This window comes from Ochotona curzoniae, unplaced genomic scaffold (genome assembly GCF_017591425.1).
Source record: "Ochotona curzoniae isolate NIBS_2020 unplaced genomic scaffold, NIBS_Ocur_1.0 scaffold_3208, whole genome shotgun sequence".
NCBI lineage: Eukaryota > Metazoa > Chordata > Mammalia > Lagomorpha > Ochotonidae > Ochotona > Ochotona curzoniae.
The window spans coordinates 17,031,031-17,057,363 of NW_024467106.1; the positions used below are offsets into that span (position 1 = coordinate 17,031,031).

General features: G+C 50.9%; 1 protein-coding gene across 2 annotated transcripts in view; it reads right to left on the reverse strand.

Annotated features, from left to right (window-relative positions):
• Positions 1-26,333, reverse strand: part of RGS3 (regulator of G protein signaling 3) — a 124,282-nt gene that overhangs the window by 70,528 nt on the left and 27,421 nt on the right. For both annotated transcript variants that reach the window (XM_040963876.1, XM_040963879.1), the window contains exons 6-14: positions 19,102-19,162; positions 18,009-18,099; positions 17,457-17,512; positions 10,978-11,059; positions 10,043-10,148; positions 8,972-9,323; positions 8,137-8,179; positions 3,319-3,515; positions 729-812 (exon numbers count right to left, since the gene is read on the reverse strand). In XM_040963876.1, the coding sequence (XP_040819810.1) occupies positions 729-812; positions 3,319-3,515; positions 8,137-8,179; positions 8,972-9,323; positions 10,043-10,148; positions 10,978-11,059; positions 17,457-17,512; positions 18,009-18,099; positions 19,102-19,162 (1,072 nt within the window). The remainder of the gene's footprint in view (positions 1-728; positions 813-3,318; positions 3,516-8,136; positions 8,180-8,971; positions 9,324-10,042; positions 10,149-10,977; positions 11,060-17,456; positions 17,513-18,008; positions 18,100-19,101; positions 19,163-26,333) is intronic.

The following is a 26,333-nucleotide window of genomic DNA, read 5'->3' on the forward strand; positions in this document are numbered from 1 at the left end:
CTGGGCTTCCTGCTTCCGTATTTTCTGAGCTGTCCACTACCCCAGGCCACGCTTGAACTTGGCAAAGCCAGTTCTGCATGAGGACATAACTGCCAGAATCCCTCTACCCTCACCTGGCCACATTCCAGGTCACCCATTTTTCTTACCAAACAGCTCAAAATGCAGGGGCTGAGCTTTTCCGGGGGCACTTGGGGGATTGTGTGGGTAAGTGAGCTTCTACAACGAGCACTAAGCAGGCTGAGCATCCAGGAAGCACGGCCCCACCCCACCCCCAAGCCCCATTGGTCTGGCTAGGAGAAATCATGGACTCATATCAGCAGGGGATTTGGGATTTGGGTTAATAGAGAATCAGAAAACTTGCATCATCAACATGTCCCTAAAACATCTTTCTGGCTAACTGCTTTCGTCTTCTCCCCTCCAAAGCCACTCATCACAGTGTGGCACAGGTGTGTGCACCTTTCAGGAAGCAGGGACTAACTAGGGGCTAGGGAGACCTCCCAACCAGCCAAGGACTGAACAGCTCTGACAGGAGCTGAGCTCACCATCACCAAAAATATATGAGAAAGAGCAGGTTAGCCATTTGGTAAGGGTGAGGCAGGGGATGGGGGACAGGGAGACTCGCCAGGCCTCCTATAGCCTGAGATGGTTCAATTGCAAAACTGTCAGGAAGGGAGAAGGGTGAGAGGCCCCAAAGTCAGCCTCCCCAGGCAAACGAGTGTGAGTCTTACCTGAGCAGCCTTGTTCCTCCCCTCGTACAGTAGGAGTTCCTCCGACAGCAGAAGTGTCCGGGCTGGGTTGCAGAGATCTAGAGGCTGAAAGCAAGACAAGGCCTGAGCCGAGTGGGTTCAGAGAGCCTGGCAGGGCTGAGGCAGGGCAGGGTGGTGACCTGCCAAGTCCCAATCCTGGAGAGGCCTCTGACAGCCAGAGAGGGGACTGTCAGCCAGCGGCCCACAGACCCACGTGTCCCCTGCCCCCTCAAATGCAAGCTGGAAACGGAAGGACATGCTCCAGTCTGTTGTGGAACTGTGGCTACCACCTTCCCCACCAACACTCACGTGACAGCCACACTTTCAGGCAGGAAGTCACCGGCTGAGGCCCTCTGCAGACCTCCTCTGAACTCCCTGCTTCCTGACACTGAGTTCCCAGTCTCCCCTCCACCTCTACTTCTCCATCGTCTTATTCTTGCCTCCCAGGCAGGTCCCAGCCATCAGACCCTAGAAGTATCCTGGGTACCACATGCCAAGAGATTTGGTCACTTGGGTCCCTTCCAGGCCAGGCCCTGTTCTGTATTCATTACCCACTTGAGCCACGTAACTCCTTCTCAGCCACCAGTTCCCAGGTGACCAAGTCTCCCCCAAACCTCTCACCTGCCTCCCATTTGGCCCCGGAAGGAGCTCCCTAAGTCCTGAGTTCCCTGGCAGGCCCTGCTCTACCCAGCAGACCAGGGCCTTGTGGACATCTATTTATAACATGCCTTGCAAGGGCTGGAAGGAAGATAATGAAACAAACAGCAAGTGCACGCAACAACCCAAATGAAGCTCATAAATCACATGAAGCACGAGTAGCAGCAGCTAAAAACCAGACATGGGATGGTTTTATTAAACCATATTTAGCAAGAGGCCACACCAAATGTATGTGAAGCATATGTCAATAGCCAACAAAAGAAAAACAAGGAGATGTTGGCCGTCAGGACAGCGAAGGACACAGGATAAGCAGCAGAGACACACAGGCTTCTAAAATGGCAGTCCCAGTCTATCTCCTCATCTTAGCAGACACCTTACTCATCAGATCAGACATTTAAGCGTCAGACATCATTTTTAGCTTTTGTATTTCACAATTTTAAAAGTTTAACTTTGAAAAACTAACTTTTAATTGTTTATTTAAAAAAAAAAAGAAGCTTGGGTGACACTCAACTGGCTAATCCTCCACCTCCTGTATGGGTGTCAGTTAGTGTCTCAGTTGCTCCACTTCCAATCCAGCTCCCTGCTGGTGGCCTGAGAAAGCAGTAGAGAATGGCCCACAACCTTGTGACCCTGAACCTACCTGGGAGACCTGGAAAAAGCTCCTGGCTCCAGGCTTCAGATCAGCCCAGCTTGGGCCACAGCGACCAATTCAGGAATGAACCAGCAAATGAAAACTCTTTCTCTCTGCCTCTCCTTCTCTCTATAAATCTACCTTTCCAATACAAATAACTAAATCTTCTTTAAAAATCAAAAACAAAATAAAATAATAGCTTCCTGGGAGGGCAAGGCCGTTATGTTACATCCTAAGAAAGAGAGGCAACCCAGAGACTGGTAGAAGCCAGGCTGTGCCCAGAAAGCTGTGCAAGAGATGCATTTGTGTCCCAGTGATGCATCCAACAAACCACAGTGTGAGTTCTAGATGCACAGGACAAATGACAGGCCCTGGGTAGGCAGCTGCCAAGACCAGAGTAGGAAGCATGGTGAGAAATGAAGCTGTTGGGACTGCATCCTCTTGGAGGTGCTGAAAAGAGGCTAAACGAATAGAATCTTCCCAAACAGCCTGTGATCAAGTGTGTAAAAAGCCTTTAAGGATGTTTATGACCAATGACCCAGCCATGTGGCTTCTAGGAATACTCTTCCAAAGAAAATAATCAGAGGTAATGCATGTGCAAGGATTTTCATCAGAGAGTTATCCACAATAGACGAAGGATAGACACTCAGAAGTGTCTGAATGGAGAACTCATGAAATGAAGGCGGCACAGCCATAGCACGGAAGAATGTGCAGCCAGCAGAAAACAACCCAAGGAATGATGTGCAGCCTTAGCAGGGTTCATGCTTTAATGTGTGTATTAACAGGGCAACAGGATATGAAATGTAATCTGTTCGGTTCTTTTAAATGTGTATTTGAATACAGAAGAGACACCTACTGTTACCACTAGTTTTACCAGAATGACAGAGTAGTAATGAGAAGGAGAAGGAAACAGGGAGGAAGAGAAAGAAAAATGCTCTGGAAAGCTCTGGGCCACCAGGGCGCACTGGCACACAGGTTTGCTGAGATCAAGGAGACCTGATAAGAGATCAGACCTCTGGGCTCTCCCTGGACCATTTCCAAACAAGAAACAGTTGCAGGCAGACAGCAGGACCCTGTCAAGCAAGCACTGCACATCACCCAGACTGGCAAGCAGGCACTGCACATCATCCAGATGGTGACAGTACCTGCCTACCTTCCTTACCCCTCACATTTCCCCATGCATCCTTCTGGAACTCTCTGCTCCCTCGGAGAAACCCCAGGACACTGAGCATCTGAAGCCATTTCTCCTCTCCAAGGGGAGCTTGGGGCTAGCTACAGGCTTACCTGAACAAAGACAGGGAACACCAGGACCTTGGGGGCCAGGGTGACGTAGGTGCCGTAGCTGGAGTGCGGGACATGTGGCCTCAGGACCGGGCAGTTCTGATAGTTTCCATGGCCCTTCATGGTCTGCACTGTCTTCATCAGCCGGGACTTCTTCCCCAGGCCTGTGGAGGACTTTGCTTTGCTAGGATTGCCTGATTCTGTGAAACAGAGGGGGTTGGAATCATGAGGTAACTTATCACCCTTGCAAAGCTCTGTAGGAGCTGGGAATGGGGACTACTCCTGTTTCCTGAGCATCTACTTTGTGTCAGACCTCATGGAAAGTGCTGAGACTGTACAGAGGCTCCAGGCAGGTCTCAGGCCTCCAGGAATTGTTCCACATTCTAGTGAGAAACATAGGCAAGTAAACAGAGAACTCCAGGCAGGGTCAGAGCTGGGACCCACTGACTGTGACAGAGGCATCAGTGAGCCAAGCCAGGAATCAGACCTGTCAGTGTGTGCCCTCTCCCCCGACCTCCATACAAATCAAGAAACTGCTCATATTTGGGGGGAAAAAATCCTGATCTTACCTCTCTGGGTCCATAGGCCCTATAGACCAGTCAATGGCAGGAATACCGCTGGCCCTTGTACCATCCCCCATCCCCACTACTCCCCACACAGTTGGCTCTGCTGTCTTGGCCACAGACTGGGCTCTGTATTGGAAGCAGAGACAATGGGCTTCCCCACAACTATCAGAGCCTGTCCTTCACTAAACAAGGGTGCTGGAGGAACCTGGCTCACCCTGGCCAGTCCCAAATCAGGAACAAGTGGTCCTTGCTGCCCCAGTTCCCAGGCAAGAGCACAAGCTCTGAGGTCAGATGGCCACGTGCAAATCCTGTTTCCCCAACACTGGGGTGCTGTGGGGAGTAAACGAGATGCTTCCCTAGAACTACAGTGCCTGTGTGGGCAGTAAAAATTCACTCCTAACACGTGCTTGTGATTCTTTCACTCAGAAAAGCCAAGATCAGAAATGAGGTATCCCACAGGATTCTGGGAGTCTCAGGCTTCATGGTGCCTGGGAGATACTTCAGCTTGGTCAGCAACTCCTCAACTCACAGATGATTCAAACCATAAAGAGGGAACAAGGGACAGAGAGAGAAGCAAGGTCACCTTCAGGAAAGAGAGTCCCAGTTTGAGGGCTTGGGGTTCTCTTCAAGGGAACTTGTGAACACACGACTGAGCCCACCAGAGGTCTGTGTAGCAGCTCCCGAGCCTCCTCCTGCCACCCCCAGCCCAGGCAGCTATCAGGTAAACAAGTGGCTCTGTACATCTCAGGGGAGCCCCCCACCAACGCATGGCCTATAACCCTAAGGAGAAAAACTTAGTTCAAAGGGTTTCACAATCGCTCCCTCCTCCCACCTGGTGCCCATTCTTACCAACAAGATGAGGAAAACAAGCTTACGGCCCCCAGTAAGAGACCACCGATCACAGTCAAACCTGGGGGCCAGCACTCAAACTGTGATCACTCAAACCACTTCCTGCCCCTTCTGAGAGCCACCCAGACAAGAGCAGGAAGCCTGGCTGGGGCAGAAGCAAGGAAGAGACCCCACAGCTCCCTGCCTGGGTTGGCCCCAGAGTGGACTGTGCTGCCAGGTCCTCTGCAGAGAAGCCCTCCCAGGTGTCAAGATCTGGGCTGGTTCAGGGCAAGGACACTGACTTCCTCAGTCAGGGGCTGGCTGAGCAGCCCGGAGCAGGCTGTCGCCCCTGCAGTCGGAGCTTGCTCCACTACCAAGTGGAGCTCACATACATGCTGCCCCTAGAGCCCATAGGAAGCTCGCATGAGGGACCTGATGGGAAAGATCTAGTCAAGTGGGCCTGAGTGTGAATGGGTAAGACATTACTGCAAAGCCCATCATTGGGTAACCAACTCCTCGGGTCGAGACACAGACGAAATTAAGGCTGAGCCTCACACCATGCTGTGAATGGAGCCACAGGGTGGACCTGGAACTTGACAGACCGATTTTCCCATGCCTTGACCAAAGAAGGTAAAAAACATGCAGGACTGACAAGCAAGGCACTGGGGCAAAACTAAAGAAAGGTATCATTGGCAGGAGCCAAATCCTGGGCCTTAGCCCCCTGTTTCAGACTTAAAAGAATTCATATCGTTGCTGCCACAGTCCAGCTGCCTAGGGCTATCACAGAATCTTCACCTTGAGTTTGTGACTTCCACAAAGTCATTTGGCCAGCAAGTGACACAAAGATGGACCATCCCATGTGGCAGTTAAGTTCATCTCCACAACCCTAAGAAATAATAAGTGGGCCTGGTCCTGCCAACCTAGCCTTAAAGTATGCTTTTCTTAGAGCAATCCCAGATTGCAACCCAGCTACTGAGTTCTGTGACCTCTTTTACTTTCTACTTGTGACCTCTAAGGATATCTGGCCCAAACCCTGATAACACCCCCTGCTCCTCTAACACCTGCTTCACTGGGCAAAAACAGTTGGGAGGTGGCTTTGGCCATAGCTTCCAAGGCAAGCCCCAGCAGCCATCCCACCATGTCAGGGATGAATCTGAGGCTAGGCTGCCTCCATAGGGCAGGGGACAATACCAAGGGTACCAGGAACCCTGGGAAACTTGTGAACCACAGAAAGGCAGGTGCTCCTGGCCCCAGAAGGACGTCAGACCCTGGTCTACTCAGAATGACTCTACCCTCCCTTCTGAAAGGCAATCTGCAGCCCAACTCAGGGGAAGCAGGCACCAAAAAGCTGCTCTCTGGTGATATCCTTAACCTCTACACAACCGCAAGTGTGTGAAGGCAGCCTTGTACCATGAATTTCACCCCTCCCTCTGAACCCTACAACTGGGAACTATGAAAGTTTGCACCCTGGAAAATAGCATAAATATGCTTGTGTAGCAAAGGATTATTGTTATGAAGAATGCATGAAGTAAAATCAAGATCCTAATGCAAGATATTCAGAAAGTCCCTGTTGTTACTGATATCCTCATCTTTTCCCTACTTGTCCTTTTCCCCAACAGCATATCTGACTGTGTCCTTCTTGGTTCACCAAGTATTAGATTCTCAGGGTGCAGAATGAAAACAAGCATGCAGAACTGGGAGCACTTCAGGGACTCAGAGACATCCCCAGGCACAGAGGGACTCAATCCCTGACCACCTAGTATGTACAAACTGCAGGTAACACTCCCAGCCTTCTCTCTTCCTCTGTCACCCAGCTTTAAGCCCTTAGAGGTAACTAGAATGTTTCTCCTTTGGTCAGTCATTCCACCAGAATTCTACCGAGCATTTGTTGTCTGCCATGCCCTAGGTACAACACTGGACACACAGGCCCAAGCCCTGCCCTTAATGAAGTCACCACTTAGCAGCGGCACCTCCACTCAAACCTAATGTGCTGACTAAAAGCTTTTTAAAAACTCATTGTTGATTCACTGTCAGATTCCTCCCAGGTGGAATGAAGATCCATTTCCTATAGACCAGACCAAATGCTCTAGAGAGAAAGAAGGCACCTTCCATCAGTGCCTGAGCCTCATGGGGTCGGAGCTCTCCAACAGGTGCAAGGAGGGCCTAAAACAAGATGCAGCCAACTCCATCACTAAAACTGACAGCTGAGAGGCAGGTGTCCGATGCAATAGTGGTGAAGATGCCACTTGGGATGCCCATGTCCCATGTCAGAGTGCCTGCTTCAGCTTAGCTCTGTTACCAATCCAGCTTCCTACAGATGTGCACCCTTGGATGTCTGTACGGATGTGCCAGACTTGGACCGAGTTCTGGGCTCCTGGTTTGCTCTGGCTGCTGTGCTGTAGCATTTGGCGAGTGAAGCAGCAGGTAGAAGCTATTTCTCTCTGTGTGTCTTTCACAGAGAGTGAAAATAGATAAATAAACATATTCTAAAAGATTGAAATCTCAAGTTTCCTGGGAGAAGGAGCAAGGTTGTGAGTTTTTTGGGGTCTTCTTGTTTGTTTGTTTTTAAAAATGATTTCTTTTATGTACTTGAAAGGTAGGAGAGAGAGAGAGATTGATTTTCCATTTGCTGCCTCATTCCCCAAATGGCCATAAAGAAAGGGCCAGGGCTGGACTAGCTCAAAACAAGGAGCCAGGAGCTTCCTCCAGACCTCCCCTACACAAGTGCAGGAGCCCAAGCACCAGGGTCCATTTTCTGCTGCCTTCCTAGGCACACTAGTAGGGGGCTGGATCAGAAATGGAGCAACCAAAATTCAAACTGGCACACATATGGGATGCTGGCATTGCAGACAAAGGCCTTACCCACTGGGCCACAATGCCAGTCCCAACATACAGGTTTGAGCCCAGCATCTGGATTCAAAGGCCAGAGAAGAATCCACCAAGTAGCAGACACAGCTGCACACTTCAAATGTGGATGCTCGGTGAGGCCTCTCCACCTACAGGTTTGAGCCCAGCCTGGTTCTCTTTCATCCTCCCAGGAGCAGCAGAGGCTTAGTAAGGGGACATGATTTGCTTGAAGCCACTTTGTTCAAACTCAGAATTCCATGATTCCTTTCTACACAGGCCCAGCCATGCTGCCTACAGCACCTTACACTCTGATCACTCAGTAAAATTAGATGAGGCTCAACCAAGCACCCTAGTCCTGAACACTGTCCCTCACCTCACCCTCTGGTAAGATCTCACCTCTGCTTTCTCAGTTCTGACCTCAGGGGGAAAAAAAGATACACTGCTTCAGAGCATGAGAGAACTTACTAATAAGGAAAGAATCTGGGGACCCAGGACTCTGAGCTCAGAGGAGGAGGCAAGGCCAGCCAAGACACCAAAGGCCTTTGACCTTGAAGGACATGGCCACAGAGAATAGACTCACCTTCTTCTGGAATGGTGTCCTCCTGATACACAGGTCGCAGCAGCTGCAAGGAGGAGACACAAGAACCACCTAAGCCACCAGGAACAGAGCAGCACCTGGGGTACAAAGTGAGCAGCCAGCACATGGCAGGGGAGTGGGGAAGGAAAGATGACAACAGCAGCTTGCACAGCACCAAGGACCAGTGTGTTACAAGTCCTGGAAGGCTTTCTGTGGTGCCAAGTAAGGTCTCAAGCAAGTGCCTGACTTCCTTGGCAGCTGCTAGGACCACAATATATATCACGGAACCTTGAAACAGTAGGTTGGTTGGAACTACTGTGCCCTCAGGGAAGTTGGGAAGATGCCACCTTCCTTACTGCAGGACACCCTCAGAGCCCCAGGAGCTAACAGATGTTGGAAGTCTCCCAGGACAGGAAGAGCAGAGACTCCAAACTTAGTTGACCTCAGGACACATTCCCAGGATGTCTCACGGTACTAATGTTTTGGGGTACTGCACTTCACAGTCCTACCACAAATGCAAGCAGTGTCTGCCTTCACACTTCCAATGACAGGTGCCCAGCAGATCCCAAGACGGCCCATTCCAGCATAGGGAAGTGCAGGCTGTGTGTCACTGGAAATCTTGCACACTGTGTGCCCTCCCTAGTCCTGGAGCTGTGCCTCAACCCATCTCCATTCTCTGCTATGACACCTTCACCAAGACCAGAGCTAGCACCTGCCCTTATCCTCGTTCAACACTCCAACACCCCACAGGCTCCTCACAGCCCGGTTCTGAGTCTTAGGTTCCTTGGCCTCCCATGGTAACCCAAAGCCTTCACCTCCTGCCACCAGCAGTCCATACCTGGCTCCCAGGGTTCAGCGGTGCCAGGATGATGTAGTTTGGGTCTGTGGGGGCAGTGGCACGGGACAGCGCAGGCAGGGTGTGCTGGCCCCTATGCTTGGTCACCTCAGTGTAGCGCTCCCAGCCGCCCAATAGCAGCCCGTCGGAGCTGTCACACACCAGGTGGCAGCTGTGGCGCTGCTCAGGCCGTGCCTGGACTCCATGGGTGCAGTTCTTCTCCCGCTTGTTAGGGGGTGACTGGAGGTCAAGTGCTGACTTACAGGAGGCACGCCGCAGGACCCCACCATCTGGCCCTGGCTTGATCTGGGGCACCATGCGCCACACAAGCAGGATAATCTCACTGGGGCAGCTCCTGGAAGTTGGGTGTCAGGGAGAGAGTAGTACAGAGAATTTGAGCCTAGGGAAGACCAAAGTCAGCCAGGGCAAGGACCCACAGGTTAGAGAGCAAAGGCAGGGGAAGCAGACCCAGGGAGAAAACTCCAGTGTCGAGGTGGGGGAGGGATTCAATGGCCATTTTAAGCAGAGCCAGCAAAGAGATCTCCTAGGTCAACTCTGACTGCCAGTGGCCGAGAACACTGAGGCCGAGTCCAAGATCAACAGGAAAGAACACTGTGCTCAACCCATGATGTCTGTCATGAACAAGCAGTATTGTAGTAAGAGCAGGCAAGTAACCTCTATGCTGCTCTTATCTAGTTATTCTAAAAGCAAATCAAAACAGGAGGCTTTTGGATTTCATCCCAGAGAGCCCAAAATGTAAAGGGTTCAAGCATTGGAATGGGCAACTATGTACTAAAAGCATTTATAACATCTCCATGCCCTACACAACAACAGGCTTAGCTCACCGGGAGCAGAAGAAAGTAGAAAGCCCAAAATGCTCTGAGTCTGAACCCTCCATTTTCAAGCCAAGAAATGGATTCCCTGAGGAGCAAAGTGAATTGCTCATGTCTGGGCAAGGGCAGGGCAGTCAGAGCAGGGTGGGTGAGGCAGTGTGCCTGGGCTATGGACAGTTGTGGAGGGGGTCTTGGGGTAGAAGGTGACCCATCAGCCCAAAGACCCTGCTGCCTCTGTCACCGGATCTCATGCGCCAGCTCCACACATTTCCAATGTTCCACCGGCCTCTCGTTCAGCTGCAGCACGGTGTCCAGCTGCTGTAGTCCTGCCCGCTCCGCTGGGCCTCCTGTGCAGACAAGGAAAACCCACTGAGGGGCTCCAGAAGCCCAGGAGACCCTGAAAGGGCTTTGGAGTGCTTTGCTTCTACAGGGATGTTGGACAACACCTGCCCTTTTCCTCTGAGTTTCTTTGTGAAATGAAGAGCTGAATGGGGGGAGTGTTGAGGGGAAGCTTTGAAGGGTGGCCCTGGGGTTCCTTATCTTGCCCCTCCTGCCTCAAGTCTCTGCTCCCTGATCACCTTGTGCCACCCAGGCCCCACCCAAGGGCCTCCCATCTCCCTGGGAACCCTGTCCTGCAGACCCTAACCCATGCCTTCAACATGGATTACTGAGCACCAGCCTTCTCTCATTCCTGAACCATCCCCAAACCCTGAACCCTGGCTACTGCCCGTAAGAGGCACATTGTGTAGGGAAAGGGAAAATATTTTATTTGCCAAACACAGGAAAGGATGACTGTGTTCAAGTGTTTAGCAGGCTTACAGTTGGATAAAATACCAATTTCAAAATGAGTTAATGAATGACTCTCATTTTCCCATGCAGCCACTCCAGAAAATACAGACTTAGGTGTCGTTCAAACAATTGGGAACCAAAATATAAAAGCATGTTTTCATTTTGATAATTAAAAAAAAGGTGGCATATTTTTATAAACCTCAGCTTCATCTATGGTTAGTTAAAAATATTATCTTTCCACTGTGACAGTCTGGGCATTGCACTCCAGCATGAGCCTCCTTGCACTCCATTCTCTGTGTGTGTGCAAAGCCCAAGTGCCTCGCAGGCAATTGCAGCAGGCAACACTCCCTCCCTCCCCAAATGCACATACATCAGGCTCTTACTTACCAGAATCCACGGCCTGGACACGGACTGGAGAGTCACAGCAGATGGTGAAGCCGAAACCGTCCTTCCCCCTAGGGATGGTAATCTAGAACATAGCCCTCCCGGTCAATCCCAGAAGTGTGCCAGGCCGGAAGCCAGGCCCAGCACTCAGAGCAATGGTCCTCTCCAAGAGGACCAGAGCCGAGAAGCAGCCAGTCCACTACCCACATTTTCTTCCTCCTTTGCCACAGCGACCACTGGGGTGTTGGCACAGGGCTAGATCGGTGCTAATGACCATAAGTCATAATCAATGTGATTGCAGCAACTCCCACACTGAGCATACAAGGGAGGGAAACCAGGCTAGAGCTCAATCTAAGGTTCAGAGGAAGAGGCCTGGGGTCCTTGATGTAACCCACAGCCAGGACCTCAAGGCACCCTGGCATGCCAGATGAGGGCACAAACAGGCTTCCCGGCTAACCTAGCCACTGAACTCACTGTGCTTGCTGAGGCCTGCATAGCAGGTGCATGACTCCCTGCTTTCAGAAGCCCCAGGAAAGGGTGCTGCCACTGGGATATTCTTTTCAAACCAACGCACAACAATTGAACTCCTCCTGTATGCCAGTTTGTGTTTAGGGACAACAGCGGGAGGGTGGTCTTGGCCTCTGGCTTCCATTGCGGGGTGGAGGGGGTGGGACAAGGACATACAAGTCTCCCTAGAGAAGTGCAGGGTGTGATAACCAGCAGAGCAAAGACCTGAGGGCTGTGCTGTGAGGCATCCAGTGGGCTCTGGCTTCGGATGCCACCCTAAGTGCAAGGCAGGGCCATGTACAAGGCCAAGTTAGCCAGAGCAGCCTGGATGCTGTCCACCCAGCAAGCTGCCAGCAAGATCCCACCTAGCACTGATCCCAGTGAGCTGCTAAAGGAGTGTAAGTCAAACAGGCTTTGGAGTGGCAAAGAAACTTGCTGCAAATGGGACTTAAGGTGCCCCAGAGGGGCATAGCCAAAGGTGTCCCAGGCATATTGAGGAAGAATCTGGCTCACAGACCCAGAAACAGTCAGCACTTCAAGGTGGGCATGTGTATTCACCTGCCAGCTGTCCCAATGTTGGTTAGGGTTAGGGTTAGGGTTAGGCGTGAAGAAGGAGAATGAGAGGGGGAGTGCCCGGGGGGACCAGTGTCCCTGGAAGCTGCTGAGGCTCTGCTTCCCACCAGCCCTGGGCCTGGATTCAAAGCGAGTTTGTAAAACAGGAAATCTGACAGACAAGGGGAAGGGGGAGGGGGCAGGAAAATACCCCCATTCCCATAAGAATTCTGGGAAAACACGCAGCCAAGTCAGGAAGAGGGAAAAAAAATGGAAAGAAAGAAAAACAAAGCTGAGGTGGCCATGGCAAAGCTGGAGGAAAGGATAGCCCGGCGTTGCCAGGCCACCTTAGGCTGAGGGACACAACTGGAGCCAGGAGCACTCCATGGGACAGCAGGCATTTGGGGGACCTCACAAGCCACCCCTCACCACAAAACCTCTCTAGAACTTTCCAGTCCTCCTGGCGAACCAGACGGCCATAGTTCCTCTCACCTGGAAAGCAGGCCCAGTACCCCAGGTTCTAGCTTGCCAAGTTTTTGGATGGTGGTAACCCCAAATTTGAGGAAGAGGAGAGTGTGTTTGTGAGATGGTCTCACCTGGGCCCTTGTCCCCCGGAGTTCCCAATGCTATCCAGCTGGGAGCGAGGCAGGGAGGGGAGGCAGGGTCCTGAAGCAAATTCACCTGCTGGCTCAGTGGGAGGGCGTGGGAGGGAGTGGCCTGGCGTGGAGTATGCATCAGTGGTGCAGAGCATTTACAGCGTCTCACACTTGACAGCCTGGGCTGCACTGCGGAACTCAGGGCAATGTGGCTTTACTCAACCCTTTTTGCAGAGAGGGACCCTAAAGCCTGGATGAGGCAACACTCAGGCTCTCCTCGGCCCCCTCTGTGACCTCGGGCCTCAAGCCAGATCCTGACTCCGGGACGTCTTGTCACAGGCTGTGACTCCTGTCACAGGCTGTCTTTCCTGGGGGTGGTTCTTGCTCTTTCCTGTTCAAGCAGGAATGGTCACTGCTACAGGTCTTAGCCATGCCGGGAGCTTACTTCTGCCCAGCCACTGAACCACTACGGCTCCTGCCGTCATTTACTGGATGCTTCCTAGACATGAACCACGTGCCCCTTCATGCAAACAGCCATTCACACTCACCAAACCCCACCCGGGACCGCACAGCTCCTGTTCAGTGACCAGGAGACTGAAGCTCTGAGAGGTAACACAGCTTGCGAGCTGGCAGAGTGGGGTTTACGGCTGTGTCTGTGAGCCCTGACCAAGCCACAATTCACACAAGGCCCTCTCAGACTGCCAGAGCACCCCTGGCTTCTGGCCCATGATCCTGAGCGAATCAAGGACTTCTTGACATCCCAGCCCATGCTGTGGCTACTCCTCGTCTCTGCCCCCTGACCGTCATGTGACAGGAGCCTTTCTGTCTGGCTGCAGGAGAATGGGAATACAGGCCAGGGCCAGCTACTAGGGAATTCTGGGATCCTGTGTGCTACCTCACACAAAAGTCCAGCCTGGCCATTAACACCAACAGAGGCATTTGTTGCTGTTTTTAAAATAAGAACTGAGCCCAGTGCAATGGTCTAGTAGCTAAATCCTTGCTTTTCATCTGCCAGGATTGCATATGGATGCCAGTCTGTGTCCTGGCTGCTCCACTTCTCACCCCGCTCACTGCTTGTGGCCTGGGAAAGCAGTAGAAGGCAGCCCAAGGCCTTGGGACCCTACACCTAAGTGGGAGACCTGGAAAAGACTCCTAGCCCCTGGTTCCTGGCTTCAGATCAGCTCAGCTCCAGCCATTGCGGCCACTTGGGAAGCAAACCAATAACAGAAGATCTTTCTGTCTTTCCTCTCAGTATATCTGACTTTCCAATAAAAATAATTAAATCTTTAAAAAAGATAAATAAAATAAAAGCTAATTTCTGAGTTCCCTTCTGATTTGGATGCTTCCTAAATCTAGATAGTTCTTGTCTTCACCCTCCCTGCCCATTCCTTTCAGTAAAATCAGAATACTTCATCAGAGTTCCAGAAGAGGCTCAGGAGCTTAAAAGGGTGAACATTCCACACTCCACCACACTTCCCAAGACTGGAGGCTAAGGGGCACAGAACTAGAGACATCCCCAGGCACCTCAAGGCACCTGGGACATGGGAAGCGAGGTCCCCAAATATGGGAACATCCCACCTTTTTTACAAGTAAACAGCAACTTGCACAACCGAGCCATCACTGCTGAGCCATCACATGGGGGCCAATTCAACCACAATACAGTCCCTCACACATACCCCACTGCCCACACTCCCCGGACCAAAAACCAACAGATCGGCCAGGAGGGGGGGGGGGGGGGGGGGGGGGGGGGGGGGGGGGGTAAAAAAAAAAAAAAAAAAAAAAAAAATAAAAAAAATTATAATTATTATTATATATATTGGGTTTTTTATTTTTTGGGGGGTTTTTTTTTTTTTTTTTTTTTGGTTTTTTTTTTTTTTTTTTTTTTTTTTTTTGGGGTTTTTTGTTTAGAAAATATATTAAATAATTGAATGTAAAGATTGGATTGGTTATGAATTGAAGTAAGTATAAGAAGAATGAGATAATAATAAAACGAATATTATATTTTGTAATGAATAGTTATAAAGAATTGAACTTATGGAAAATATATATAATAAAATAAAATAATTTAAAAAATATTTAAAGATATATAGGATAAAATGTTATGATTGAAGAATAAGAGAGAAGAAACTGCATTGAAATAATAAAACAAATAAAACCTCGAGAAAGATCATAAATGTACCGCCCCAATGTAGACAGCCACTACAAAAGAATGGCAGGAAATCACCTCTCACCTCCCCAGGCCCCGTCTGCGCTGTGTGCCGCAGCATGATAAGCCTGAAGGCTTCCTGAATCCTCGAGTAACAAGGAAGGGGGAGAGTTTAATATGAAAATTCCTGTCAACTCGTTAGTATTCCCTGGGCCTGGCGGGGAGAGGGCGCCTTTGTTCTGGCTGCATTCCCCACCAACCAGCCACTTGGCGAGTCCAGTGTTCTCATAGACAGCCTTGCCCACAGGAGAGCTCAGGCAGAGAACGCATCCAACAGGCTCTCCAACCACAGCACCACCTGCCCCCAAGTCCCAGGGTCCCAAGTACAAGCCCAGGGGACTCTCTCAGCCTAAGGGATCCAGGAGATATCTGGGAGGGTTGTCCCCTGAACAGCCCCTCTGAGGCAGAACCCTCTGAGGACCTGCCTTTCTGCTATCCACTCAAGCTACCCTCAAGTCTGTTTCCTTGCCTATAGAAGAGATTAAGTGATGTGGGAACCATGGTTCCCAATGTGACATTTCTAGGTCATTAGATGAGCCAGTATCCTTGTCTCACCCATGAAAATGGTCACACAAAAAGCTAGTGGCCAGGCAGGGACCAGAACCCAGGTTCTGCATCCCGTCTAGCACCCCTTATCACCTCAGAGCACAGCCTGCAAAAGTACAAGGTGAGCCCAGTCCCCTCTGCTGGGCTGACTCTAGGGAAGCCCCATCCAACCACTTACATCCCCACTGAGAGTAGCTATCCCTTGGTCCAGCCCAGCCTGGGATGCTGAGCAAGCATCAGTATCCCATACCCCACCCACTCAGTTTCTGGGCCTGAATCTCTCTTCCTCAGTGTAAGAGCTGAACAGGTGACCTGGAGGTCTCTCCTCTGGCCCCAACCATATCTGACAATTTGGCCCTCTTGGCTAAGTCCTGGACACAGCTCTGGTGTGCAAGCCCACTGCCCCCAGGGACAGTGTCCCAGGGGCTAGGAGCTAGGTGCAGAGGCCAGCACAAAGCAGGACTTTCTCAAGCTGCCACAAAACCCACAGTGCTGATGCCCATGGGCTCCCTGGGTCCTCCCTTTCTCTGCTCAGCAGGTGCAAATGGAGGGGAGAAGCCTCAGCAGCTCCCATTTGAAGCCAGAGGAAAGCCTTTAAGTTCCACACAAAGCCATACATAGCAGACCCACAAACTACTCTCACATTACGCTGCCCACAACTAGGCCTATGCACAAGAAAACCTGAAATGAATTAAATACTTAAAATGATGCTCAATTCCTTGGTCACCTTAGCCACATTTCAAGCATTCAACAGCCATGGGCAGAGATTACACCATCATAAACTGTGTGTTCCATACAGAGTAGGACTTGGCCATGCTCATGGCTATGTCCCAGCACCCAGAACAGAGCCTGGCCCAGTGGCTGGCGGCACTAAATGGGAGAATGAAGGAAAGACCTGAGTCCATGAAAAGAAAAATGCACTGTAGAGGGCAATGCCTAACATATTCATATGGAAGACATCAACACCATTCTGCCCCGACCCAGGCCACAGGCAGGAGGCAGTGTGGCACCATACCTTTGGAGGTCCTCAGAGCCTGCCTCTACCACCTGCTGGCTGAGAGGCAGCACAGGCTGAATCTTCAGTAAGATAGGGCACTGCCTCAGAGAGGGTAGGAGAGGGATGGGTAATGCCAACACCTGGGAAGGAGCGGCTGTTTAGACACTGAGCATGCACTAAAGAGTGGGAGAAAACCGCAGGTTTCCACTGTGCCCTGCGAGGAGAAGAAAGGAAATCTGGCACTTTCTCCCAAACCTCTGGGGAATGTTCCTCTCCTCATTCAAAGCCCTAATGGAGAACTCAACAACCTCAGGTCCAAAGTCGCAGCTGTTCCCTATCCCCACGTGGGCACAGTTTGAAAGGGTGACCTGGGGCACAGCGGCATGGCCTAGTGGCTAAAGTCCTTGCTTTGAATGCCCTGGGATCCCATATGGGCGCCGGTTCTAATCCCAGCAGCTCTACTTCCTATCCAGCTCCCTGCTTGTGGCCTGGGAAAGCAGTCAAGGATGGCCCAAAGCTTTGGGACTCTGCATCCATGTGGGATACCCAGAAGAAGTTCCTGGATCCTGGCTTTGGATCGGCATAGCATCGGCTGTTGCACTCAGGGAGTGAATCATTGGACGGAAGATCTTCCTCTCTGTCTCTCCTCCTCTCTGTATCTGACTTTCCAATAAATAAATAAATCTTTAAAAAAAAAAAAGAAAGAAAGATAGAAAGGGTGACCTGGCCACTGGGTCAGGGGAAGCCATGGACCAGGGCAGAGGGTAGACTTGGCTTCTGGGGGCCCACAGGCAGTAAGATGCAGATGCATCCATCTCCAGTGGTAGAGGCCTGGCCATCTCACCACCATGGCCATAATCGTGAGTAACTCAAGAAAAGCATAGCACTTCGTCTAGTACACCTGATAAGAGTTAAAGAATAATGTCTTCTGAACATAAGGCTTGCTGCACTCCGAGTACAAGCTGCTAAGCCCTCTTAGGGTCTCCCTGGCGTGAGAACTGACAAGGGGAAGATCAGAGCCTGCCCCCTGGAGCATTGCTCAGGGTCCCCAGCCCCACCAGAGCCTGCCCCCACCTACCTTGAATTTCTCTCCAGTCTCAGTGTCCCCACATCCTGGCACTCTCAGCAGAGGGTCTGAAACATGACAGAACAGAGTCACAACAGTTCTGCAAGCATGCAAGGGTCTGTTGTACATACCACTCTCAAGAAGAGGCCGGGTAACAGGTCTGTGTGGCTATTTGGATCATCCCTGGCCTCTGGACCACAAAGGCACCTGGAGTTTGGGCCATTTGGGGACTGGGCCATGTGTGGGAAGGACAGAAGTGGAGGCTTAGCAGGGTCTAGACACCCTGTTTCCACAGGTCAGCAAGGCATCCCAGAGGAGGATTTCATGACCAGGAACCCCATGAGAGATCATCCATGAGCTGCCACGAACCTGCAGAGGGGTGAGCTGAACCACCTGGGTCAGGTTCAGCAGTCCACCCAGACAAGTACAGGCATCAAGGGGCAGGAGCCTGCGTACTGCAAGGGCACATGACGGGTTTCAGGACTCGGGATGACACAAGCCACAGAACAAAGAGAGGGCAAGAGGAAGCACAGGCAAGGGGTACTGCCAGGGTTGCGCTCACACCTTTTAGGGGCCGCAGCCGCCGCCTGGCCACCTTCAGGTGCTTGGTGCGGCCCAGGTCCTCCCCGAGAAGGTAGTACCAGCCACTGACCTCCTGTTCCAAGAGAAGAATGACACACCCAAATGAAGGAAGCAGAGGTGCTGGTCAGGCAGCCACCCTCTGCCCCAAAGTCACCCTTGAACAGCCTCCTCTGGAAGACACAGACACTCTACCCACCCTGCCCCGCAGCTATCATATGGACCTCCCTCCAGGAAGCCTTCACTGATGCCCTGGGCAGAGTCTCCTGGCCTCTCATTCTTGAAAGATACCCATCTCTTTTCCTGCCTGGTATACAGGAGAAGCTCAGCAAATGCATGATTCAGAACAGAAAGCAAGGAATGGGAGCAGGATGGAGAGGATGGAGGCATCCTCAAGGCGCCAGCACAGTCTCCTCAGGGAATGAACTCAAGGCCATGATCAAGACACGGTCACTACGGCCCCCATTAGGGACATAGGGCTTTAAGCCATCCATCCTCAACTTTTCCAGGACACAGAGCAGACCAGCAGGACATTTCTGGCAAAAGGAGTACCTCCCACCCATGTTCCAAAGCTTACAGCTTTTGGGATACAGTGCAGAGCAGAGGAAGACCAGGGACTCACGGCCCAAAAGCAGAGGTTTCTGTATCTCAGAGTCCTCACTCACCCTGAAGGAAATTCCACACAGAGCATGTGCTGTTTACCCCATCTCTCAGCACCTGCTAGACCCACAATGTCAGGCCTGGTGGATACACCAAGAGGATCCTCTAGAGCAGGCCACAAGGAAAACCTGGCCCTGATTATCCAGGGTAGCCCAGGATTGCTGGGCCTCAAGTAACCTGCCAAGATCCTCAATAGCAGGCACCAGACTCAAGACCTTGTGGATGCTTAACAACTGCTCTCTGGCAAGACAAATTAGAAGCAGACCCAAATCCTCAGCTAGGCCTGTGATGAATAATGCAGTTATTCAGGCCTCTAAACCACTGCCTCTGTAGGGTACCATCTCACAGACAGATGCCCTTGCCCGTCCCAGTTCTGGCTCAGGTGGGGTGAGGCTACCAGCAGTACCCCAGTACACACCTTGTCTGGAGTCAGAAGAGACTTCACCCCGAAGCTCATGCAGCCGATGAATTCGCTGTGTCTGGGAGAATGAGAGGCTTGAGTCAACACCTTTTTGTGGGTTTACCTTGGGACATCCATTGTCAAGCAACCTGGGCTTGCTTGCCTGCTATACCAGCTTATAAAGCACTTGCCCATGTACCATTTTACTTGCTCCTTCTGACTTGGAGAGGTGGGCTGCAGAAGAGTTATTAATTCCTTTTACAGAAGAAAATGGAGCTCAGAGTTGATTCCCAGCCCTGGGTCACAGAATTAGCTAGCAGTCTGGTCCAGCAGAGTCCTGACCATCCCAGGCCTTGGCGCCATACTTCCTCTACCAACTACAACCATTCAGAACCACCTGATTTTAGGAAGAACCCGAAGACCAGTCCCCATGACAAGTTTCCCCTCCCACATCTGTTGGTGATGCTTAACCTAAGAGAAAAGCTATGGGACCACAAGCTCGAGGAGCTCAATCCCAGGTCGAGGCAGGACCCAAGCAGACACAAAAACATCACTGAGAGCAACCAGACCCGACTGCCAGCAAGACAAGTAGCCACAAGCCAGGGCCAGGCCCCTGGCAATGTCAGACTATGGTGAGTCAGACTTTGGTTCAGAGGGATTCAAAGTCCTTGAAGAATGTCCACTGTGGACCCTTACCACACAGCAGTCAGGCAGATAAGTGCTTGGCAGCTTTTGATAATGATGAATATTATAAGAAGAATAAAATACAAAAAAATATAATATTCCTATCATTAAAGAAAGGGAGAAAGAAATCCACAAAGATATTAACAGTGTTTTTAACAGGTTTGATTGTTAAGGATTTTTCTGTTATCTGAGTTTTCACAGTCTGCAAACTTTTGCAAGGAACAGCACTACTTTTGCCATCATAGAAAGAAAAGCCACTCTAAGTGTATTTCTGAGTACTCTACTATACCACATCCTGCTCTGTCTCAACAGTGGGGTTCTAAAATGGTTTCTTTTTCTGTCCTCCTTCTCTCCTGCTGCATCCCCAACTCCAACTTTTTCATAGATTACCTTAATAAGTTTTCTTCAAGAATATCAGAGAATTTAGACAGCAGTATGACTTGACTGGTCATACCTGGTGAGTTTCAAGGATTCCCCACAGGTTAAAGATTTGGCCTCTCATTGCAAGCTATCTCTTGAATGCCAGGGATGGAACAGACCGCCTGCAGAGGCAACATAGTCCTTGCAGTTGTGCCTCCCAGTAACCTTGGTCTTCAGGGGCCGGAGCCAGCGCCATCTCCTAGCCAGGAGTACACCCCAGAACCAGTTAAAGAGCCTAGCCCGCATCTGGGCTTCAGGGCTTATGCCTTGAGGATCCAAATCCAGGTGGCCCAAGGTGGAGTCCAGACAGTGAGAAAGCCTTCCAGAGATCCTGCCTGGTCCCCACCCATGCCCACCGCAGTCAGAGCCCCAAGGTCTAGCAGGCCTCTATAAATACACATTGTTTGGATTCTCCGGAAAGGGTGGCCACTTGCCACCCGACAGTCCAAAGAAAACAAAATCCGCTTCTCAAAGACAGCCAAGCCAAGTGAGGGGTGGGGATGCTGAATGCTGGGAGATGGGTCCTAAAGACAGGTCCACCTGCTCACAGACCCATATTCAGCCTTGGCCATGATCCGAGGCCTTCACACCAGCCTGCTCTCACCAGCAGCTCCCACACACTCCTCCGTCTGCTCCCATCCTCCATCACCATAGTCATAAACTCCTCAAAGAAAACAGTAAAGAGACCCCAATAAAGTGACTCTTCCACATCCCCTGAGCCAGCTCGTTGCCAGAAGCAGCCCCTGCTCCCTCCTTCCTGGCTAGTGGTCAGATCAGCACTGAGGAGGCAGTGGCAGGCACATCAACAGAACAGACGCTGGTCACAGTGCCAGGCCAGGAAAACCCGAGTGCGACTTGGCCAGCATCCTCACCCCAACGTAACTGTGTTTGTACAACCTGGTTGGCATGGCAGCTGGTAAGCTGATGCCCGCAGCATCTTAATACGCACCTCCCTTTCACATCACAAAGGCTGAAACTTTGCAAGCTGGTGCATTAGCTACAATAATGCCACCTCTCCCTGCTTTCAGTAAGTGAACTTTCACTCCCAGGTGTTTAGAGAATGCTAAATGGTTAGTACCCTCCCGCTGGGCTTTGCTTCTTGCTAAGGGACCTCCAAAGATTTCGCACAGTAAACTGTTGCAATTAATGTCCGCAGGTGGGAACTCTCACTAAGTGTTTGCCAATGAGCTGCCACTTCTGTCTGCTTTGGTTTGGAGGCAGAAAGACTTCTTTTACAAGCATCCTGCACATGTGGCAATAGACCAGGGAGCTTATAAACTTACCCTGCAGACTGCCTGAGGTTTCATTAGGCACCCAATCTCAGAAATCAAGCCTTGGTTACTTCTGACTGCCCGTGTCTGAGTTTATGAGGCTCTGGGCATTCAGTGAAAGCTTGACAAATGGATGAATCCATCACGCCTGTAGTTGGCAGGCACTGGGCACACAGCCGCAACATTAAGGAAACAAGACAAACATGCAAGGATTTAAATAGCATCTCCAGACAGCAACACAGCGGATGTCACAGGACAGGGTGAGATTGACAGATGAACAGTGCCAGCAACGCGTTCTGAAGGCTTGGGAGGTGAGATGCAAGGCTGAGATGCTTCAAGAAGACCTATCAGGACTCAGCCAGAGCAGAGGAGAGGAAGAGCATCTCACGCAGGGGTCATGCCAGGTGGGAAGGGTCAGAGCTAATTCATGGAGTACACACAGGATGCAGGATTCAGTTTGCATGGCAGCAGAGTGGGAGACCCTCTGTAAGATGAAAACGCTTAACTTCTGAAGGAGTGAGCTTTCCTTTTCTGAGGAGCTCAAACGACTTCTGCTACAGGATAACACTATTCAATTTCTATTTTTCACTTTTTAAAAAAATCACTTCTTTGTGGTGAAAGTCAGAATTCTAGAAAGAACGGAAGGAGACACAGAGATATCTTCCACCGGCTCGCTCACTTCCAGATGGCTGCCAGCAGGGCCAGGCCCAAAAGGAGACAGGCGCTTCATTGGGTCTCCCACACAGACGGTAAGGGCCCAAAGCACAGGGGCCAATTTTGGTTGCTTTTCCCAGATCATGAGCAGGAAGCTGGATTGGAAATGGAGCAGTAAGGACATGAACCAGCACCCATATGGAATGCCAGCGTCACAGGTGGTAGCTTCACACACCCCATCACAACACCCACCCCATAATTTATTTTTGCTTTTATGGATTAAATTGAATATGTTTTCCCTTGCACCTCTTGCCTTAGGCTCAGTACTCAGCACTGGTCACAAGCTTTCTGACACTAGACCACTATTCTTGGCATGAGATCTTGCTTCTAAGGCAGATTAAAGGAGATAATATACTCGTAGTGCCCCAACAGTACAAGGCACATAATTATATGACCATCTGTAAGTGTAACTTCTATTAACATACAATTTTATGCTCCTAGAATGGGTATCTGACCTGATATTTAAAACATCTATGTCCAAATTGGAGCATGAGGGTTCAATTCCTGGCTACAGCTGACCTCGGCTCCCTGCTAAGCACACCCTAGGAAGTAGCAAGTGCTGGCTTAAGTACCTAGACCCCAGCTACCCACATGGGATACCTGGATTGAGTCCCAGGTTCTGGATTCAGTCTGGCCCTGCCCCATTTACTACAGCCATTTGCAGAGTGAGTCAGTGAACAGAAGTCTCTCGCTCTCTCTCCCTCAAATACATAACTATTTTTAAAACAAAATAAAATACAAAAAAGCTCTGGGGACAGCATAGTGGCTCAACAAGCTAATCCTCTGCCTGTGAGTGATGACACTCCATATGAGCTCCTATCCTGGGTGCCCTACTTCCAATTGAGCTCCCTGCCTAAGGACTAGGGAAGCACTGGTGGATGGTTCAAGGCCTTGGGGCCCTGTCCCCACATAGGAGGCATGGAAGAAGCTCATAGCTGCTGGCTCCAGGCTCCCGGTTTCATGTCAATCCAGCTCCGGCCACTGTGGCCATTTGGGAAATGAACCTTTTCATCTCTTGGTCTTGCTTCTCTCTGTAAATCTGCCTTTTAAAAACAAAAAAGCTCAAAGTAAATGGAAGTAAAAACTAAGTCTACTTTAGTGTGAAAGTGCTTTGAACTCCTGGGGCCTTGAGGCTGAAACAAACTTTGAAGATCACCATGCTTTGCAGTTGAGGAAACTGAAGCACAGAGTGGGGAAAGCACCCAATTCAGCACAAAGCCAGACCCTCCTGCTCCGAGGCCCAGTTCTCCTCAGCTCCTGCTGGGATCCCCAGGCTAGGCAGAAACCTTCCAGCCCTCATGGGGATGCCCTTGTGGAACAACTCATCTACCTAGTGCAAGCTCACGCTGTTACTGGAGGCATCACAAGGACTGTCTCTACTACTTGCAGGGAGCAACCGCCACCTGAGTGGGTGGCTGGGGACTTCTTCAAAACTGCGCTGTACATGCTGCTGGATGTATCCTGAGGCCAGAAGGGCAAGTGCCATGACACAGAAAGGGTTGGCTTTACAGTCCCTAATCACAAGACAGTCCAGTGTCACAGGCAATGAGGGCACACACTCGGCACCAGGCAGCTTGGATCCACATCTTGCCATACTGAACCTTTTGCTGTGTTACTCTGGCAAGTCAACATACCTTCTCTGTCTCTGCTTCCCCACCTGTTAATGAGCAACGGTGGTAAAACTCACTTCACATTGCAAGGATGAAATCAAATGACACATAGCACAAGCTGAGATGAATGACCACACACTGCGTGCTTGTCAAATACAAGCTAGTGTGAAACCTCAAGCAAGTTCTGCAGCCTCCGTAAGCCTCCATTTCTTTTCCCTGATGAGAAGGCCAACACTGATGCCCACCCCCTAGCACTGATAGGAAAATTAAATGAGATCATGCATGCAAAGTATTTGGCACACATAATAGCTCAGTAACTGCTCTTTCTTCCTTCCTTCCAGAACCATCCTTCACGTCCATCCTTCAGAGAACAGCTTGATTTGACATCTGGCAGAGCTCAGGTTTCCTGCCGGCACTAGGTCTGCCCCCTCAAGCTAAAGAGACCCACTTGCTCAGACAAGGGTCGATGAAGGAGAAAGTGTGCAGAAAGTACTGGAGGCTGAGCCGGCCTCCTGAGTGCTGACAGCCCCAGGCAGGGCCATCTGTTCCAAAGGCGGGCCAGTTTGGGCCTGGTCTGTCCCTCCTGAGCCTTGGGGCTGGGACTGTGACCACGGACTTGACTGTTTTGTTTAATAAAGAACCTCACTTTCCCAAAATAGGCAACAAGTAGAGACACTGCCCCAGTCATGCCACCTCACAGGGGGCTGACTCACTTTCCCCAGCTTCACTTTCTTTTCCAAAAACGTGACCCACATTCCTGGCTCTTTCTCTGGCAGGCAGTAGCTCTGCCCCCTTGCTCTGCTCTGGCAGAGGGGATGGTCACCCACGCCATGAGGCTGACTCCTCCCTCAGGTTGGGGTCTGCCTCCGGCATCTGCCACAGGCCATGCTTCCACCCAGTGGGCCTGTGGCTGTGTCTGCCAGGGACACACCTGCTGTCACCTGACCCTTCAGTGACAGGCTCTGTGACGTTGGCCCTTGACAATCAGTGCTTTTCCTGGGCAGTCCTGCCTGCTTGCATTCTCGCCCTCTGCTGTTGTGGGCATGTCTCCCATGGCCCCAGGAAGGGAAGCCCTCCTGCTCAGCTGCAATGGGGCTGCTCTGCAGACACCTGCTCCATAGCTGAGCCCACACTGATTCCCCCTCCAACACATGCCATCTCACAGAGGACCATCACCAGCCACGTAGGAGTAAGCCTTGATTTTTCCTACTGCTCCCACAGCCAAATCACCACTCAGTACTGCTAAATTAATCTCCCAAGTCTGTCCTGAATCTGTTTCTCTCCTTGCTATCCCCAAGCCATCTCTCATGCTTGCCCACCCTCCCCAGACACACACACCCCAAAGACCTCCCAAACTCATCAGTCTGAACTGTGTACTTGCCAATGACATACTCAATACCCTTGGTATCTTCCAACAGCTAATAGCTCCTCCAACCCCAACCCAGCTGCAAGAGGGGCAGCCCCACAGCATAGATCCCTAGGCTCTGACTATGCAAACTCAGTCAGTGTAACTCAGCACCCAGGAACCTGTGTTTCTCACAAGGAGAAAACCCATATCCCAGAGAGAATATACAGAATCATCTGATTTGGTTCCCCAACCCTTCCATCTCATCTCTGGCCAGCTCCGACCTTGCCCTTGGCCCTCTAGCACAGTATTGACCTTGCAGACACTTCAATCTCCTCCTGCCCTGCTCTGCCCTTACCGACCTTGCCCTTGGCCCTCTAGCACAGTATTGACCTTGCAGACACTTCACTCTCTTCCTGCTGCTGCCCTTACTACCCTGCTGTTTTTTTCTTCTATGTTTTAGCTTGTGCACCCATAAGACAGCACCCTCTGGAGTCCAACTGCCTTGACCCCCAACCTGGCTCTGCTGGAAACAGCCTGGGTGACATTTACCATTCTTCAGCTACCACTTCTGAAAACTTAGGACAAAAACCACACTCTTAATTTTAAGTATTGAATGAGATGATGAATGAATTGATGAATCCCTGGCTCAAAACCAGCATCCAGCAAATGGTGGGTTTATTAACATGATAGCCCCCTCTTCTTCTACCTCACTCTCAAGTCTCTCTCTATCTGATCTGCTAGGGAACAGGACAATCTTTGATGGGCCCCACGTGTTCCCAGGCCCCAAAAAGTTGTTTCTACATCAGCACCCCGGAAATAGCGGGTGAATGCTTGGGTACACTGTGAGTACCAACTCTGTGATGAGGCTACTCTATTAAAGGAAAAGCCCTTCATTTGGAAAGGTGAGTGGGATTCAAGTTTGAAAAGCGCACCAAACCATAAAATTTAGCCTGCTCAAAAGCATTCATTCAAAAAAACGTTTTCCAGGTGGTGAGCTGACCACCATCAACCACGCTTGGTTCTGCGACGGCTGGATCAATATCACTGGCCATGGGGTCTCTGCTGGTGTTCGGTGGGCCACAGCAACCACTTAACATCCAGCCACTTTGCTTTGCAGCCCATCCTCACGCTATCCTCCTCAACCCCGCTCCCCCTACTCCATGTTTAGTGTCATGGCTAACGATCATGCCTGCCTTCCTAGGC